We start from the raw sequence: 18553 nt of genomic DNA, 5'->3' as shown, positions 1-18553 counted from the left end.
AACACCCATATCTTGGTATCATAGCTTGAAGCACAATGATTTCATACATGTCATCGTCGAAATAAGATGATTCAATCTTGGTTACTCACTGATATAAGACTTGCAAGTTCCCCGACTAATGTACTAGCGCTTGTCTTGGAATCTTTTATAGATCTCATAATAGATTTCATTGAGTCCATTGATCAGAGATCAATTTACTTAATGTCAATTCATGAAAAAGTTTGATATCATATTTACTAAAATTTCTTTTTTCCTGGTTTGTCTTGATAGAAAGGAAGCCCCAACTTTCCATCATGTTTGATATTTTTCCATGGGGAGAAAGATGACCTGTAGTTGGAGCAAGAATTTATTTATAATTCCTAAGATCCTAATGTGATCGTTATGGTCGAAGCAACTTCCAATAGTTCAACCTTAGGCTTGCATGTAACATTTGTTTGTGTGATGTTTGTCATTATTGCTTTGTGAAGGACACTTCATCTGTTAACTGACAGTAGATTAGTTGTTATCATTCTTGTTATACTTTTTGAAAATCCTCTGACCAGCATGCTTTTATTATAATAGATTATGGCGGTATGTAATGTTCTCATTGTTATTTTTTCTAGGAAGCCGATTCGGAAAAGGTTGCAAGAGAAGGACAGCCATCAGCAAGTGCGACGACTAAAGAATTTTCCTCTGATACTCATCAGTCAGGTTCTTCTCAAAGTATTTCATCCTCGTCAATCTCGGAGGCACAACGATGCATGTCACTCTATTTCGCGCTTTGCACTAAGGTATGGTGTAATACTTTTCCAATTATCTTTCATTTGTATAGGTTGAAGCTTTATGCAGTTCAATTTTCTTGTTCATAGTATGAATGCTTTGTTATATGCTACCTTTCTGGAAAAAAAGAAGCTTTGTTATATGCCGATGAAACCTGTGATGCACATTCTGTCAACTTGTTTATACATTTCTGTCTACAGAAGCATTCCCTTCTTCAGCAAATTTTTATTATCTACAAAAGCATTCCAAAGGCTGTAAAACAGGTTTGTTTTGAAAGTAATTGTATTCTATGTGCTACCACTGAATTTCTTCTTTTAGTTATCTGCATAAGATGTTATTGTCCTCTATGCAATGAGCCCTTCTATTCTAATCATTCATATTGTGCAGGCAGTTCATCGCCATATCCCTATCTTAGTTAGAACTATAGGCTCTTCACCTGAACTCCTTGGCATTATTTCAGATCCACCAACTGGAAGTGAGAGTATGCTAATGCAGGTTTTAATCATCACATTTATTCTATTCTACTGATGCCACACTTGGCGAGTGCAAATGCAATGCTTTTCATTTATCTTTCCTTGAACCAGGTTTTGCATATATTAACGGATGGGGCAGTTCCTTCACCTGAATTAATATTCACTGTCCGAAGGTTATATGATTCAAAACTCAAGGTAGAACCCATTCTCATTCTTACCTCTTGTCCTTTTTTGTGTTGTTGTTTTGGTCTGATATGCCTATGTGGGTTTTTCTTGGTTGTAGGATGTAGAGATTCTCATTCCAGTATTGTCATCTCTATCAAAAGATGAGGTTTCGTCAAATTCTATTCTTCTAATTTATGTTGAAATATATACTTAGCATAGACATTTTTTTTTTATTTTTTTATTTTTTGCTGTTAATATCATAGGATCATTCCTTGCAATCAGGTTGCTTGTTTCATTTTTTTATTGATAAGCATGTGTACATGTCAATATACCTTTGTGGCAGTTGACTATATATAGAATGATTGGACGTTTCAACATTCTTTGGTATTCATGATTGGATTTTTCAACATTCTTTGGTATGTATGTTTTTCAATGCATGGTACTTAAGTTTCAGCCCTTTCCATAGAACCTAGTTATGTTTCTCGAGGCTTTCTGAGAATTTCCCCGAACAAGGTCATGAATGTTACCAATGATATTCCTTTGAATTTCCATAAATTTAGTGACAGTAAGTTTTTGTTTTCTGGCTCTGGCTTACTTCGACATGGTGACACAAACTTCACAAATTCAGCAATTTAAGCCTTCATTTTATATTTGTCAACATAATTTAACAGGCCAAACATTTGGAAGTCACGTTTACATAAGAAACAAAGAAAATAAAATATCATGTTATGCATAGAAAGAAACCAAAGAATGTTCATGAGAGGTCAGCATTAGCAATATACTAGAGGAATAATGTAGGACATGACCCAGAGGACATCTTTTCACTGTGCCAGAGGGTTCTTTGCTGCCCACTTGCTGTCGAAAATGTTCTATTTATTTACTGCTTTTTGTTTAGGTAATGAACAATCTGCAGATAGTTAAAGTTCACTACCAGTTGATTCATCAAGCTAATTTTTATTGGAGAAAGCTGCCATAACTGTCACTTTACAAGTTCTCTGGCTGTTTCATGTCCTTTGAAAAGCGAACTCAACTTTGGTAGAATGTAAGAAATAAAAGAGGAAAAGATTCTGAAGCCCCCTTTGAGGCTAGTATTCTTATTTATAAAGAACAAAAGAAGTGTAGTGCATGTGGCAAAAGTTGTATCCAGCATGGTGCTCTACATAGGCCTATGCATCAAATAACGTATAACATAAGATGCAGTGTTCCACAAAACTCCTGATCAATTTAGTGCATGGATATTCATCGTTCCCAGCTTGGTCATAAACATACCTTGTTTCTAGGGATAACGTTTATAAACATGTCAAGGATCTGATTGCCAGTGTGCTTGCTAGTAGGAACTCATGATCACCTAACTCACCTTTTCTCATGTACGAAGTAGCAATGAATCTCATATGTTTAGTTCAGTCATGCTCGATAGGATTGAAGGTAATATGACTGCAAATGACTATCATAGAAATAGTCATGGGTGACTTTATGCTAGTAGGAAATCATTCTTCATCAAGAAGGTTCATAACCATATCATCTCATGCGAATCATGGGCGTTATCTCTTCTATACTTGGCGTTAGTGCTGAATAAGCAACAACAATGTTTCTTGCTTTCCTCCAAGTGATAAATTGCCACCAAGGTGCAATAACTGGAGAGCGCTTCTCTGTGGCTGATCTGTTCCAAACTCCATCAGCATAAAAAATGATATGAAGATGTCCATCATGCGAGAACCTGAGTAAATGACCCAAAGAAGTCTTACATACTGCAAGATTCGATTGACAGCATCTAAATTGAGATTCCTATAGTGAATGCATAGATTGAAACACTCACATCATTAGCAACAATTGATATGAACTAACAAATTTAGCCACCAATCGCTGATATGATCACACAAGTTGATAACCATTTTGGGCATGAAAATAATGATTCTGTTTAGCAACATATTGGGAGGAGCACCAAATGTTTGAAGAATATCAGTACCATAGTTGCACTGAAATATGAAAGGTCCATTACAGAATTGAGCTACTTTTTTTTTTTTTTTGAATGAAAGGAAACAACGGAATTTTTTATTCATAAAGCGTTCTGAGGTGGCTCAAGGGAAATAACCCCACATTTACAACCTCAAAAGAAATGAAAAAAAAATTACAATCCTCGAAATTCGTTAACGTGGAAGCCCATTCAACTACTAAGAACTTAGCTTTGATAGTCACATCCTCTTTTGAGCTGCAAGAATTCTCAAAGCATCTATCATTTCTTCCCCCCTTTGCTGCTCATAAACCGGCTAGACTTGTCTTTTATCCATATGATCTTGTCGGAACTGTCCACTTTCGGCCCCCCCAAAGAATAAAATTTGGTAGTTGTATTATTCCCATTTGTGGTTAGGTTGGCCAATTGATGCCATGCAACATTCCAAGGACCATCCCCTATCTAAACATCTTCCTAAAATCAGATCCTTTCCCTTATTGTCTAATTCATAACATATTCATCGCAGACTTTTTCTTTTAAACTAGAAACTATTTTCCATATCCTGAAGCTTTGTAAAATGAGGCCTCTCTAACCCACCAACTGATATCCTGACTCTCATATTTGTCTGTGATGAGCTCCCTCCGTAGTGCCCCCTCCTCCGATGAGGTTCATTTATATATATATATATAAAATTTATAGATCCTTTATTCCTGTACTCCCTCCCCATAGGACCTACATGCCTCTTCCTATTTCAATAAATGGAACTTCTTTCCTTTTCATCTCTACCACAAAAAATCCTGTCTCACCTTCCCTTGCTTGCACAACACCAATTTTTGGCATCGAAACACAGGCAAAATATAGAGGCATATTCATCATTGTTTCTTTGTGAGAGTTATTTTCCCTCCCAGAGAAGTGTCGACAGTTCCATCTTGCCAACTGCTCGACCCTCTCCATTGCCTTATCTCAAAGGTTCTTTGACAGTTTTCCTATACGAATCAGTAGACCAATGTGGGTAGTGCAATCCGCTGATGGAAGGATCCACCCAAACATAAGAACCTCCAAACTAAGCACAAGAATCATAATCTAAAGACAATAATTAGAAATTTCCATTCATTTCCAAGGTGCCTTAATACTACTCATGCTAGGCCCTTAAATATGCTTTTAGACTTACAAAGAAGGATGATTCTTAATGTCATTGACAACTAATGGCTTATTACAAAAATGGAATAATAAACAAAAAAAGATGCTTAATGGAGAAGGGAGATCTAATGAGATTGTATTGCATGATTAGGAAATTGATTTTGCATAGCTAGTTGCATAATTAAGAGGCTTTTGCCTCATTAATGGGCCAATTGTGGATCTTTGGCCTGACCCATGGATCTTGGGCCCAGATTAGCTTGCATCAGTCCTCCCTAGCTTGAAAGAACTTGACGCTGGCGAGTTAATTGCCTGATATTACTCATAGAAGCTAGGATTCAGGTGTTGGAAGTCCATGACTTTGATATCATTTGGTGCAACCGGCTGATCAGAATGGATATGCCCAAATGTAGGCATCTCTAAACTATGCACAAGAATCGTAAAGTAGAAATAATAACTAGAATTTTCATTCATTTCCATGTTGCCTTGATGCTACTCATGCCAAGCCTTTAAATAAGCTTTGGGACGTACAAGGAAGGAATATTTAATGTCATTGACAACCAGTGTTCGAAGTATCAATATCGCTGGCTAGGTATACGGAAACAATATTGATATCATCGATAATTGGACGTGTAGGGAAACATTGGGGAAAATGGAAGATTCTTTTAGTGAAACTTTAAGATATGCTAAAATATACATATTTACATATTTAGGAATTAAAAAAATTGCAAAAAGAATGCATACATAATAAGTTTCCATTTAATGGGGGCTTAAAAGCATGTGCTGTCATGGTGTGTCGTAATGACCATTACGTAAAGGTAACGGTGGCAACTGTTGCACGTTACGAGTTTGTAATGGCCATAATGGCCTTTACAATCCCCATAATAGCCTGTTATGCCCTTCGTAAAGGCTGTATTGACCATGTAAAAATCCATTATGGGGTCAATATAGATTTTTTGGGCTTTTTTTTTTTTCAATTAAAAGAAAAGAGACTGTAACAACTATTATGGTGGCCGTAATGGCCGTTATAGCTCATATCGTAAAGGTAACAGTGGTGGCCATTATGGCTACCATTATTGTTACGAATACCCTTTTTTTTTTTTTTTGGGTTAGCTTCTTAGTACACACCCTTGTTAGTACACACTTCACTGTTAGCCACCCCCACTAGGGAATCGATACCAAGATCTCAGTGTTGAAATGAGGTAACTTCACTCAGGCATTACGAAATACCTTGTGTGTTATTGTAAGAAATCAATCCAACCATCCAATGCATGCAATCCATCCATCCATTCAACCTTTCATCCAATCATCCAACCTTCCATCCAACCATCCATCGATATTTCGAAATATCGACAACACGATATTTTGCCAAGAAATCATCGACAACTAGTAAGGAAACGAAAGACTGTGGTCTTGATATTTCCCATGTTGCAATAACGGTAATATTACGATATTATCGATAATATCATTTGACAAACTAAACACTGCATACAACCATGCTCTCATAAAAAAATTGAAATGGATTTTTTTTTTTTTTTTTTAATAACAAATTTTTGGCAAGATTGATACATTGGTGATATTATTGAAATATCGCTAATACACAGGCGGTACAAGCCACACATAGAATTTACACAGTCGAGAATATTAACGATATTGATAAATTGGTGATACAAGCGGCACCTGGATTTTACACTTTAGAAAAATATTGGCGATACAAGGTGGATACGTAGAATTTCTAATACTGCTAGTGTTATCGGTATTGCTACAACTGTTATCGGTATTGGTGAGCTAAAGATACGGATAATATCGGGGATACTTAAAACAATGTTGACGATTATGACTTGTTACAAAAATAGAAAAGTAAATAAGAAAAGATGCTTAATGGATAAGAGATCTAATGAGATTTTATTGCATGGCTAGCTGATTGATTTTGTATAGGTAGTTGCCTAATTAGTAGGCTTCGGCCTCCTTATTGATGGACCAACTGTGGAGCTTGGGCTTGGGCCTCCTTATTGATGGACCAGCTGTGGAGCTTGGGCTTTGGCCTCCTCATTGATGGACCAACTGTGGAGCTTGGGCTTGGGCCTCCTTATTGATGGACCAACTGTGGAGCTTGGACTTGGGCTTGGCCCATGGATCTTGGACCCAAATCAGCTTGCATCGGTAGGTAGACAGAAAAGATCCTGCCTTACACCCAAACAACTCTGCCATCCAGTCGTCCTCTTCTTAGACATCTTGATTCCTAGCAACTCTCCTGGCGATATTCGCCTGTAGCCTCGATGCCACCTTGAAGCATTGGATAATCTTCTTTAAGTTATCCACCAAAGTAGGTTTTACATCGCATAGTAGTAGAGTGTCATCCACAAACTAAAGATGGGACATAGGGGCGGCCAATCTCTTCACACTGAAACCTTCGATGAAAGTTTCCTTTTGCCCTTTCTCTATCATCATGCCAAGTGCCTCTGCCACTACTAAGAACAAATGGGAGATAGCAAGTCCCCCTGTCGTATCTCTCTGGAGCTTTTGAAGAAGTCAATCGGGGGGCCATTGACTAAAACTGAAAAGTTGGCCAATCGGAAGCATTTCCGCATTTAGTGTCCCACCATACTCTAGCCTACTCAACATGTAGTTTAGGAAATCCCAATGAACATGGTCATTTGCCTTCTCAAGGTCCATCTTGTAAACTATACTCGTTTCACCATTTTTGTGTTGAGTGTCCATGCATTCGTGGGCAATGAGAGCATTATCCATAATCTGATGACCCTCCGAAAAAGCCCCTGGCTATTAGAGATGATGCTTGGAAGAACCTATGAAGGATGCCCCCAAATCGTCCGATAGCCTACCCCTCTCATAAAACTCATCACATCCTCTTTAACTACCTCCTATAATTCCTGAAATAATGCCATAGGGAATCTATTTGGCCCTAGTGCTTTGTCCCTCTTAAGGGAATCAATTGCTGCCTTCACTTCTTCCTTGGAGTGGGGCCTCTCCAATGTGTTGGCATTGTCTTCGAACAAGCACTTAAAAAGTCTAGTTATTTAGATTTGGTCTCTCTTATCCCTCTTTTGTGAGAAAGTTTTCATAAAACTGGATCGCTGCCTTGCAAACTTGTTATTTTCCTTCTATCCTTGTCCCTTCCTCAACGATACTGCTAATTTTATTCATTCTTGCCCTAGTGCTTGGTATGCTATGTAAAATCTTTGTATTTTTTGTTGCCTTCTTCTAGACTTTTTTCTTCCACACACACACACACACACACACCCCCACACACTCACGCCGTAGTGGGATTTCACCACATATGGGTACTCGAACCTTGACCTGGTGTTGAAACTCTTGTGTGTTTACCATTGAAGCAAGATTAAGGACCCTGCCTTCTTCTAGTCATGTCACTCTCGACATTGTTTCCATTTCATCTCTTCCTCTAGGTGATCTGCATACTTGAGAGAGAGTTTGTTTCTTAGTTCCTTATCTTCCTCCTATAACTCCTTTGCTTTTGCGTTAATATCGAGTGCTTGGATACCCTTTAAAATTGTTGGCAGCATGCATGTGCCACACGTGGTAGGTTGCATGTGCCCCACGTGTGGCACATCTATCTAATGGTGGCAACCCCTAGTGGGGCCCACCCTGCACGTGGTAGTAGGGACCTCTCCCTGTCCCACTGCCTTAGCCACCACCTCTCCCCCTTATTTAAAGGGGAGAGGAGGGGTGGTGCACACAAACTAGAGAGGAGAGGGAGGAGAGAGAAGAGAGGGATAGAAAGAGAAACAGAGAAGAGAGAGAGAGAGAGAGAGAGAGAGAGAGAGAGAGAGAGAGAGAGAGAGATTTTTGTGCACGTGGCACGTGGTGTGTGCAGTGGGTATGTGCGATACATGTTGCACACATTCCTATATAGAAAGGGGTCCGCTCTTATGATTGCTTGAGGTCGAGTGTGTAAGCATACTGTCGTCGTCGTCGGATCAGGTAAGTGAATTGGCTCGTCTTTTCTGTGTAGTTGATTTGTGCGGGCCGCCGGTTTCCATGTTTCAGCCCTCGATTCAGTTGTGTAATCGCGTCATTTGATATGCAATTATATTAATGGATCTAATCCGCTATGCTATCCATTTGTGCCCAACAGTAGTATCAAAGTAATAATCGATGTAGTTCCGACGAATGAAACCGTAATTTTCATTTTTAGTCCCGCACAAATCACATTGCACAGGAAAACTAAACGAATAATAAAATAAAATAAAATAATAATTTTCTTGTGTGCCATTGCTTGATGGTGGCCCACAACAACATATTACTTGAATAGATTTATTTGGCATTGCATTAATTTTGTAATTTTGATAATTTATTGTGGGCATCACCTGACTATTGCTGCGGAGGGATTCTTTTATTGTCCTTTTGACTTTGATCGTTTCTGCTACTCCTAATCGGGTTAGTGGAATTTTTAGGTCGGATTGACAATGACCGCATTGCCCTCACGTCAATTTATTTAGGTGATGTTGTTGTCTTTGACCCATTGATGATGATTGCGCATGAATAAAATTTAAATAATATCTTGGATGTTTTTTCCGATCAACTAATATAGTACCCTCTCTCACCTGATGTAGTGATAAAAATGACGCTTAAAACAGTTGTGGCCGATCTCTTGAAAGGATAAAAATTTGATAGCAACAATTTTGATGACTGGTGGAGGGTTGTTAGATGAAGATGTATTGTATACATTGACAGCTGTTAGGAAAAACCCATAGATAGAAAATGATGATCTACCTATAAAGAAGCTAAAATTTGAGCAATGGGAATACAAGAAGTAGGAGAAAAATAACAGAATGGCTAGAAACATTCTTCTTGGTTGCATGCATAAAGAATTGATTCCCACATATGAGATTTATGAAACTGCCAAAGAAATGTGGGATGCTCTGATTAGTTCATATGCTAGAATATCATATTGTAAGGTAAGGATGATGCAAATGGAATTTGATGCATATAGAATGCCTATAGGATGCTCTATTAAAGACCTTAGGAAAACAGAACAAATGATGACTGATTTGTAGAATGTAGGGTGTGCCATGACTGAAAATCAGAAAATCATAGCTATGTTTCGATCTCTACCAAATACTTGGACCCACATAAAAGACATCCTAAACCACAAGAAGTGATAAAAACGTTTAAAGATTTAGCCCATCACTTAGACATCCTAAACCACAAGAAGTGATAATTCAGGACCATTCAATCTTGTAGCAGTGTTGTTTTTATTGTGGAAAGTCGAAAGAAATTTGATCGATCAAAGAAAAGGTTTAGGAAACTAGGTAGACAGTATGCTCCCACTAGTCAATTCCATCCATCTTATCAGTCACCCATTCCTCCTCGTTTCTGTCCTCGTCCACCTCGTTACCAAAACGGACCACCCCAATCACATCTACCTCAGAATCGACCATATCTACCTAGGCACCAACCGATTAAACCTTCACAACCATTGTAGCCCCGTGATGCATCCTTTGACCTTAGGTCACCAGGTAGAGAGAACAAGATAAGAGCCAGGGGACAAGGTGACAACTCATGTTTTGTGTGTGGAAAACAAGGGCATTGGGCTAAGACTTACCTTAATCGAAAGATGGTAATTTCCCCTCCACTCATTAGTTGTGTTTGTACAGAAGTATTGATAACCGATTTAAATGTTAATGAATGGATTGCAGATTTAGGGGCAACAAGGCATATGACAAAAGATAGTAATGCAGGGGCATTTTCAAACCGGGCTCGAGTGGGGTAGCATGTGGGATGCAGGGACACTCGGGATGGGCGGCCCGTGTGAGGCAGGCCCCACCTGTGTGAGGCGGGTGGCTTGTGTGAGTCGGTACCCATGTGATGTAGGGCCCACGAGGGGGGTTCGGTCGAGGTACTAACCCATGAGATGCGGGGCATGGGCTATAAGATAATGGGATTAATTCGCCATGCTCTATTAGTTCAAGCTTTTAGAACAAGTGGTTAATTGTCCTGCATCAAAGTGGTATCAGACTATCAGAGCAATAGGTCTTATGTTCGAGATTCCTCACCAGGGGTGATTAATGCAGTGACATTTTCACATTGGGCTCGAGTGGGGTAGCCCGTGGGATGTGGGGACACTCGGGGTGGGCAGCTCGTGTGAGGCGGGTGCTCGTGTGCGGCAGGCCCTACCCGTGTGAGGCAATAACCATGTGATGTGGGTCCCACGAGGGGGGTTCGACTAAGGTCCTAACCCACGAGATGTGGGGCCCGGGCTATAAGATAAAGGGATTACTTCGCCATGCTCTATTAGTTCAAGCTTTTAGAGCAAGTGGTAAATTGTTCTGCATCGGATTGCTATCCTACTTAGAAGTCACAAACTGTATATGAGAAATAATGTGTCGGAGGATGTCGTCTGAAGTTTGTACAAACTGCCTTGAGTAAAAAATGGGACACTTTCTTCTACTTAAAGATCCTCTTTGTGCTCCTAGAATGAGAAGAAATTTAGTATTTGTTACGAGTTTAGTGAAAGAAAATTTTAATATAAGATTTTGTAAAGATAAGTCTCACTGAGAAAGAACAATGTAATACTTGCCTGGGGAGAATTATCAGGAGACCTTTTCAAACTAGATATTGTAAACACCTTTTCATCAATGCCAAGTAGTTCCTCTTTTATTGGATTAATTGACGCTAGTATTGTATCTGAATCCATTAAGTGGCACAAGAGACTAGGACACATAGGAAAGGATTGTATGATTATGTTAATACGACATGGGTTAATAGGAACACTGACAAAGATAGATGTAAAGAACTTTTTCAAATCAATATTTCATAATAATATATGTGCCCCTCTAAACGGTTGAACTTGAAATGGGTATCAATATTTCATAACTTTCATTGATGACTACTTGTGATATGGAATGACATGCTTGATTTATCAAAAATCAAAAGCGCTTTGATTGCTTTCAAAAATACAGATTGGAATTAGAAAATCAATTGGATAAGTGAATTAAAATATTGAGGATAGATGAGGGTGGAGAATACATGTCTGACATCTTTAAATCGTATTGTGAAAGTGCCAGTATTGCTAGACAATATATGATGCCCGAATGGTGTGGCTGAAAGAAGAAATAGAACCTTATTGGATATGGTTAGATTCATGATGGCCCACGCAAATCTACCTATTTATTTTTGGGGAGATGCATTACTTACAACAACCTACGTATTGAACTTAGTTCCTTCGAAATCTATTCCCATGACACCTTTTGAATTATGGACTGGTAGGAAACCATCGTCAAGTGATTTATGTCCATGGGGTTCATTAGATCATGTTTTACTTTCCGCTCCAAATAGAAGTAAATTAGCTAAAAGAACGATAGAGTGCACATTTATCCGGTATCCTACCCACTAGAAAGGGTATGTGATGGTATATGAAGATCAAAGCAGGTGGATTGAAGTCGAGTCCCGAGATATAACATTTATAAAAGATAGGTATCCTAGTAGAAAGAAGCCGAGGATAGAGATAGGACTTTATGAGACACCGGATACAGTTCAAGGAAGTGGTAGCGGTAATCTAAGTGATGACAATTAGGGCATTTTCACAATTCGTGAAGTCAGTGGGAGCACATTAGATAGTGTTATGGAGTTATAATGCAATTTGCGAGGAAGAATTTCTAAAAAACATTTTGAAATAGAAGGTGAATCATTCTCTTGCATCGCAATGGATGAAGATGAACCTAATTCATATCAAGACGCACTAGCATCTCCAGATTCTAAAAATTGGATTCATGCAATGGACGAGGAAATTGATTCCAATGATGAAAAATAATGTTGAAAGCTAATTGATCTTCCAGTTGGCCGTAAAACACTTGCAAATAAGTGGGTATTCAAAATCAAAAGAAAGAAGATGGTTCAATTGATAAATACAAAGCTCGTCTGGTGGCAACAGGCTTCATGCAAGTAAAAGGTATTGATTATTAAGAAACTCTCTCCCCGGTAGCTAGGTTTACATCGATTCGGATGATTTTGGCTATAGTGGCACACCTGGATTTAGAGTTATACCAGATGGATGTGAAGATGACATTTTTAAATGAGAACTTGTAAGAAGATATTTATATTCTATAACTTGTAGGATATGTTGAAAAAGATCAGGCAAACAAGGTTTGCAAACTTTAAAAACTGATTTATGGGCTGAAGCAATCATCTAGGTAATGGTACATGAAATTCCATGAAGCCATCACTTCATGTTGATGATATTCTACTAGATGGCAATGATATGGGAATGCTTCTCTCGACCATGGAATGGTTTTCTTCGAATTTTGAAATGAGGGACCTTGGCAAAGCAAACTTTATATTAGGCGTTAAAATCACAGTAGATCGCTCAAATAAAATTTTGGGCTTGTCACATATTTCATATATCCAGAAGATCGTAGAACGATTCATGATGCATAACTCGAAGCCAGTTGAAACTCCAATGGATAAATATTCTAAATTAAGTAGAAGCATGTCCCTAGTCGGATATCGAAAAGCAGACTATCATTTGTACCATATGCCAGTGCCATAGACAACCTTATGCATGCCATGCTTTGTACTAGGCCAGACATATGTTATGCTGTAGGTCTTGTGAGCAAAGATCAAAGTAATCCAGGACAAGCACATTTGCAAGCAGTTAAAAGAATTTTCCATTATCTTCAAGGAATGGAGGACTATATGTTATGTTATCAAGGTACTGAGCTAAAAATGCATGCCTATTCTAATGCATCTTGGGGAGATGATCAAGATGAAAGAAAGTCTACTTCTGGATATGTGTTTATGCTGAATGAAGGAGTTGTTTGATGGAGCAGTAAGAAACGATCTTTGACCATATTTTCAACTATGGAAGCCGAATATATCACATGTGGTGCAACAGTCCAAGAATGCATGTGGTTTATGAGATTTTTGAGAACCTTAGGTATTCTTGCTGCTAAAGGCCCTCCATTGGTAAAGATGGATAATATGTTGGCCGTCGGCCTCACAAAGGATCCGAAGCACCATTAAAAATCCAATTATATTGAGATTAAGTATCACTATGTTAGAGATCAGGTGAGAGATGGGCAAGTTGTACTCGAGTATATTCCCACTAGAGAAATGTTAGTTGATCCCATGATAATACCAATTGCTAGAGATATATTTGAAATACATGCAAGGCAAATGGGACTGAGGAGAATTTGATGTATTTTGTGAAAGTGGGATTATTATAATTTTATGTAAATTGTTTTACTTATACACAGTGGTTGCAATATCGATACTCTTAGCTATTATATCGGCCAATATTATCGGTATCACGGTCCAGCAATACGAAACCCCCATAAATTTGAAAAACATAAAGAAAAATTGATAAACTCATGCATATCATACAATAAATTGCACGATATCGCAAAATATAGGCCGACATCGCCGATATTGGTGAAAAAATAAAATAAAATTTCCTTTTACCTCTGTGATCTTCTTGAGGGGGTCGCTTCCGTTTGGATTTGGTGGGCCACGGGCGACATGCCGGATCATGTAAGAAAATCCCTAAAACCTTTTTTTTTTTTTTTTCCTTTAAAGATAATTATTTTAGAAGGAAAACATATTTCCGCTGAGGATGATGGGGATTTGGGTTGAGATTTGCCAAAAGAAATATTTTTGGGAATGTTGTGATTTCCAGAGAGAATTTGGGATGGATTATGCTGTTGGGATGTCTCGGCCATCTTTAATGGAGAAGAGAGTCGAAAAACTCTCAAACTCTCTCTCAGACTCCTAAGTTAGGGAGTAGATTAGCCATTATGTGGATAAGAACTTAGTGGGTGTTAACCTTTCCTTGTGGGGCCCATCTTGATGAGTTTCATATCCACCCAACTCATCCGTTTTTTTCTGATTATTTAAGGAGATGATCTCAAAATGTAAGTAGGTCCAAATCTCGAATGGGCCTTGGGAAGTTTTTAATGATGAGCGTTCGATCATGACTATTTCATGTGGTGTGGTCCACCTTAGATTTGGACGTGCTTGTAGTGTTTGGGACCACAACCTAAAATGGGCTCGAAAAACAAATGGACATATTAGATATACAACATATGCATCAAGGTGGGTCCTATAGTAAGGTTGACACCCACCAAGTTGTTACCCTAGTAACACCTAATTCTTACCCCTTAAGGGAGAGTGGATTTGGTGCAACCCGGCTGTAGGAAAGACGGTGCGGCCCTTTCGGTGGGGCCCACCTTGATGTATGTATTGTATATCCACGCCGTCTATCCATTTGGAGACATCATTTTAGGTCATGAGACAAAGAATGAGGCAAATCCAAAGCTCAAGTGGACGCTATCACTAAAAACAGTGGGGCCACACAAGTTTCCAATCAAGCTTATATTTGTGCTTTTGTCCATATCCATCTGAACTTATGAATGGGTTGGATCTCAAATAAACATCATGGCATCCACACCCCCCCCCCGATTGGATCGACCTTGTTCTCTAGGTCATACCCTAAAATGATCTCTCCAATCGTTGGACAATGTGGAATACAACACATACATCATGGTGGGGCCCACAGTCAAGGTCCCACTCACATTGCTGCTCCATCTGCGCGGTTTGGGTGGATTGTTGGATCACTAGTTCCGTGCACAGATTGGGTTGATCCTCGGCGGTTCCCTATGGGGCACACTGTGATGTATGTGCCTTACATCCACACCGTCCATTGATTTTGGAAGCTCATTTTAGGGTATGATCCTAAAAATGAAGCAAATCCAAATCTTAGGTGGACGATAGCACAAGAAACAATATGATTGAATCCCCACCATTAAAACTTCATGGGGTCCACCGGAATGTTGATTTGCCATCCAACTTGTTGGTAAGGTCACAAAGGCCTAGATGAATGGTGTGGATACAACACATACATCAAGGTGGGGCCACAGTCAAGGTGCCACCCAAATCCCTGTTCCATTACGCATGGATTGGGTACTACCCCCACTAAGTTGGACGTGGATTGGTACGCATATTTCTTGCGAAAGCTTTCAACAGGAAGCTCCTATGCTGGGATGGTAGGTGGCAAGGTGTTCTGTAACGGTAACGGTGGCTGTAATGGTCACCACCATTACCTTTACGTTATGAGTTGTAAGTCGTAACGGCTGTTACGGCCCTCGTAACGGCCGTTACGGTCTCCTTCTTTTATTGATAAAAAAAATCCTAAAAAACATGTATTTGCCCCGTAATGTTGATTAAAAAGTATGGAAAACCTATATTTGCCCCATAACAAACAATGACGGGGCTGTTATGGCCTTTATAGGGGACATAACGTGCCATTAACAACAATTATGAGTCATTTTTTTCCATAACAGTTGTTACAGCTGTTACGACCCCGTAACGTGTAACGGTTGCCGCCGTTACGGCCCTGTAACAGCCTTTACGGCATACCATGGTAGGTGGGGCTTACTGTGATGTTTGTGAGAAATCAGCCCCGTTCATCTGTTTTGAGAACTCATTTTAGGACATTAAACCAAAAATTAGGTGGATCCAAAACTCAAGTGGGTCACACGAGAGGGAAAACTGGCGAAAGAGTTTCTTACCATTGAAACCTTCCTGGGCTCCACTAGGGGTGCACATCGAACCGGTAGAACCGTGGAACCGGACCAGAATCGACCAAACGGTCCGGTTTGGTCCAGTTCTAGAGTGCACCGGTTCCGGTTCCAAAAATCCAAGAACCGATTGCAACAGTTCAGTTCTCGGTTTGGGGGTATGTAGAACCGAACCGATCTGTAGAATCGAACCGCGGAACCGAACTGTGGAATCGAACTAGGAACCGAACCAGGAACCCTTTGATTGTTTCCATATTTGACTCATGATTTATGGTTTACAATGCACTATTTGATTGTTTCCATAAATGTATTTTTGCACACCTTATACAATATCTAAACCATTCATCAAATGGATCACAACACGAATGGACATGGGCTAGATTATAAAATAAAACATGCAATTGGGTTGGATTATAAAAAGCCTATAACCGTGGAACCGATCTGAAACCGAACCGGTTTTAACGGTCTGGTTCCGGTTCGGTTCTAGGGTGCTAACGGTCTGGTTCCGGTTCCGAATATCCTAGAACCGTTAGAAATGGTTCGGTTCCGGTTTTACCCCAAAACTGGACCGAACCGACCCGTGTGCACCCCTAGGCTTCACCATGATGTTTATATGCCATCCAAACCATTTATAAGGTCATTCCCATTGGGATGAAGTGAAAGCAAGAAATTTAGCCTAGTACGAAACTTTCGTGGCCATGTGAATGTTTCAACGGTGGTCATTGAATCCCCACTATTTCCCCTCTTACGGCCCACTTGAGTTTTGGATCTGCTTCATTTTTTGTCGGAAGTCCTAAAATGTGCTCTCAAAATGGATGAACGAGGTGTATTTCTCACAAACATCACGGTTGGGCCCCACCTAGCATCCTAGCGCAGGATGACAATCTAAATCCGCGTCCATCTATTTTTCCATATCATTTTAGGCCATGAGCTAGAAAATGAGAAAGATACAAAGTGGAACACATATTAGGCGGGTTGCACTTTCACACTGTATCAGACCATTGTCTATCCATTGATTTCAAGTGTGGGGCCTATCTGATAAGTGAACCGGCTGAATTTATAGGCTAGAAAGGACGTTAAGAGATGCACGTGAATGTTCATATATGCTGTGTACGTGATTATTTATCTATTTGAGCCATTTGAAATTTTGAAGTCGATCATGTGGATCTATCTACCTTTGGATGCCCATCACTCTGAATATTACTTTCTACTGTATACTTCTGCTTTTGAATGAATTGGATGTGGTTTCATACATGTTTTCATACATTTATAAATGCTATGCATTATATTTTAATATAGTTACTCAATGAGGTTTGGGTGAGTGGCCATCACCGTGGGTTTAATCCCTACAGGTGTGGGTTCAACTCCCGTCATCGGCATTACCCGATCCACATGGTTCTGGGCGATTGCGTGTATCTGCAGGGAATAGTCTTGCCTCAAAAGGGGCGAGGAAACCCTGTGTCTTAAAAAAACTATTTGAATATAGTTGCCTTTGTTCAAAAAAGGATTGCATAGCTTTGGACCCTATATAAAGGAAACCTATTGTGTGCACTTTTTTTTTTTTTTTTGATTTAAAAGTGTGTAGTAATGTCTTTTCTATCAATTCCTGAAGTTTCATTGAAAAATTCAACCTTTTTCCTAATGTTTCCCCATGTTTCCTAAAAAGTGCAGAAAATTATCTAATGCAAACGATATATCCCATGCGATAGCTGATACGTATCGGGTGTGATACATTACGTGTTTCCATTGTGTAGTATTTGAAACTTGCACCTGAGCGTTGGAATAAAGTCCACATACTTATAAAAGTGGGTGATATAAATTATTAATGTTGTGCATTTAGAATTTGTTTGTCACATTCAATTAAATATCTACGTGCAATGCATTTTTCCTAAGCCTTAAGATTATCAGTGGTGGACCATGCGTTGGTCATTTATTTATTGTTCATCGGCAAGCTGGTTTTCCCCACTCGCACGAGAATTGACCACCCCCGACATGTACTTGGGAGGCATGTTCAGGACGAGGAAACACACTGAGGTGCAACCGCCTTCTGTGGTGATACAAAAGATGAGGAAGCACGAGTTAACGCGATTGCCTACAGTCACAACCATATATACATTATTTCGATTCTTGATGTGTTGGGTATGTTTGGATATATTTCACACTTGTTAGTGCTCATTAGCCTGTGCCACTGCACAATGGATAAATTCGAGTGACTAGGTATGAGACTCTGGAAGTCGAATGACATTCATAGTGGTAGCGAGGTTTGGAGTTGGTAAGTTAGCACTCACCCACTTTAGGCGGGACCTCTGTTTCCTGATGATGTCTTGGTCTATATGGAGCCAGGTTAGGAGTTAATGAGCCAGTACTCACGTGCTTTAGGTAGGACCTCACCTTGAGATTAGGAGTTGCTAGGTGAGAACTCACGCGCTTTAGGCGGGACCTGCGCATTGTAGACCTGACGTATGCCTAGTAATGAGTTGGACTTCGCTTCAGGACTATTTACCTATTGGTGCCTG

At 39.5% G+C, this 18553-nt stretch overlaps 1 protein-coding gene across 8 annotated transcripts in view; it reads left to right on the top strand.

Annotated features, from left to right (window-relative positions):
* Positions 1–18553, top strand: part of LOC131253301 (uncharacterized) — a 145370-nt gene that overhangs the window by 96793 nt on the left and 30024 nt on the right. For all 8 annotated transcript variants that reach the window (XM_058254255.1, XM_058254256.1, XM_058254253.1 and 5 more), the window contains exons 15-19: positions 603–770; positions 960–1022; positions 1147–1254; positions 1344–1427; positions 1516–1563. In XM_058254255.1, the coding sequence (XP_058110238.1) occupies positions 603–770; positions 960–1022; positions 1147–1254; positions 1344–1427; positions 1516–1563 (471 nt within the window). The remainder of the gene's footprint in view (positions 1–602; positions 771–959; positions 1023–1146; positions 1255–1343; positions 1428–1515; positions 1564–18553) is intronic.

Source organism: Magnolia sinica, chromosome 8, assembly GCF_029962835.1.
Source record: "Magnolia sinica isolate HGM2019 chromosome 8, MsV1, whole genome shotgun sequence".
In the NCBI taxonomy this organism is placed as follows: Eukaryota; Viridiplantae; Streptophyta; class Magnoliopsida; order Magnoliales; family Magnoliaceae; genus Magnolia; species Magnolia sinica.
This window is presented reverse-complemented; position numbering and strand designations above follow the sequence as displayed.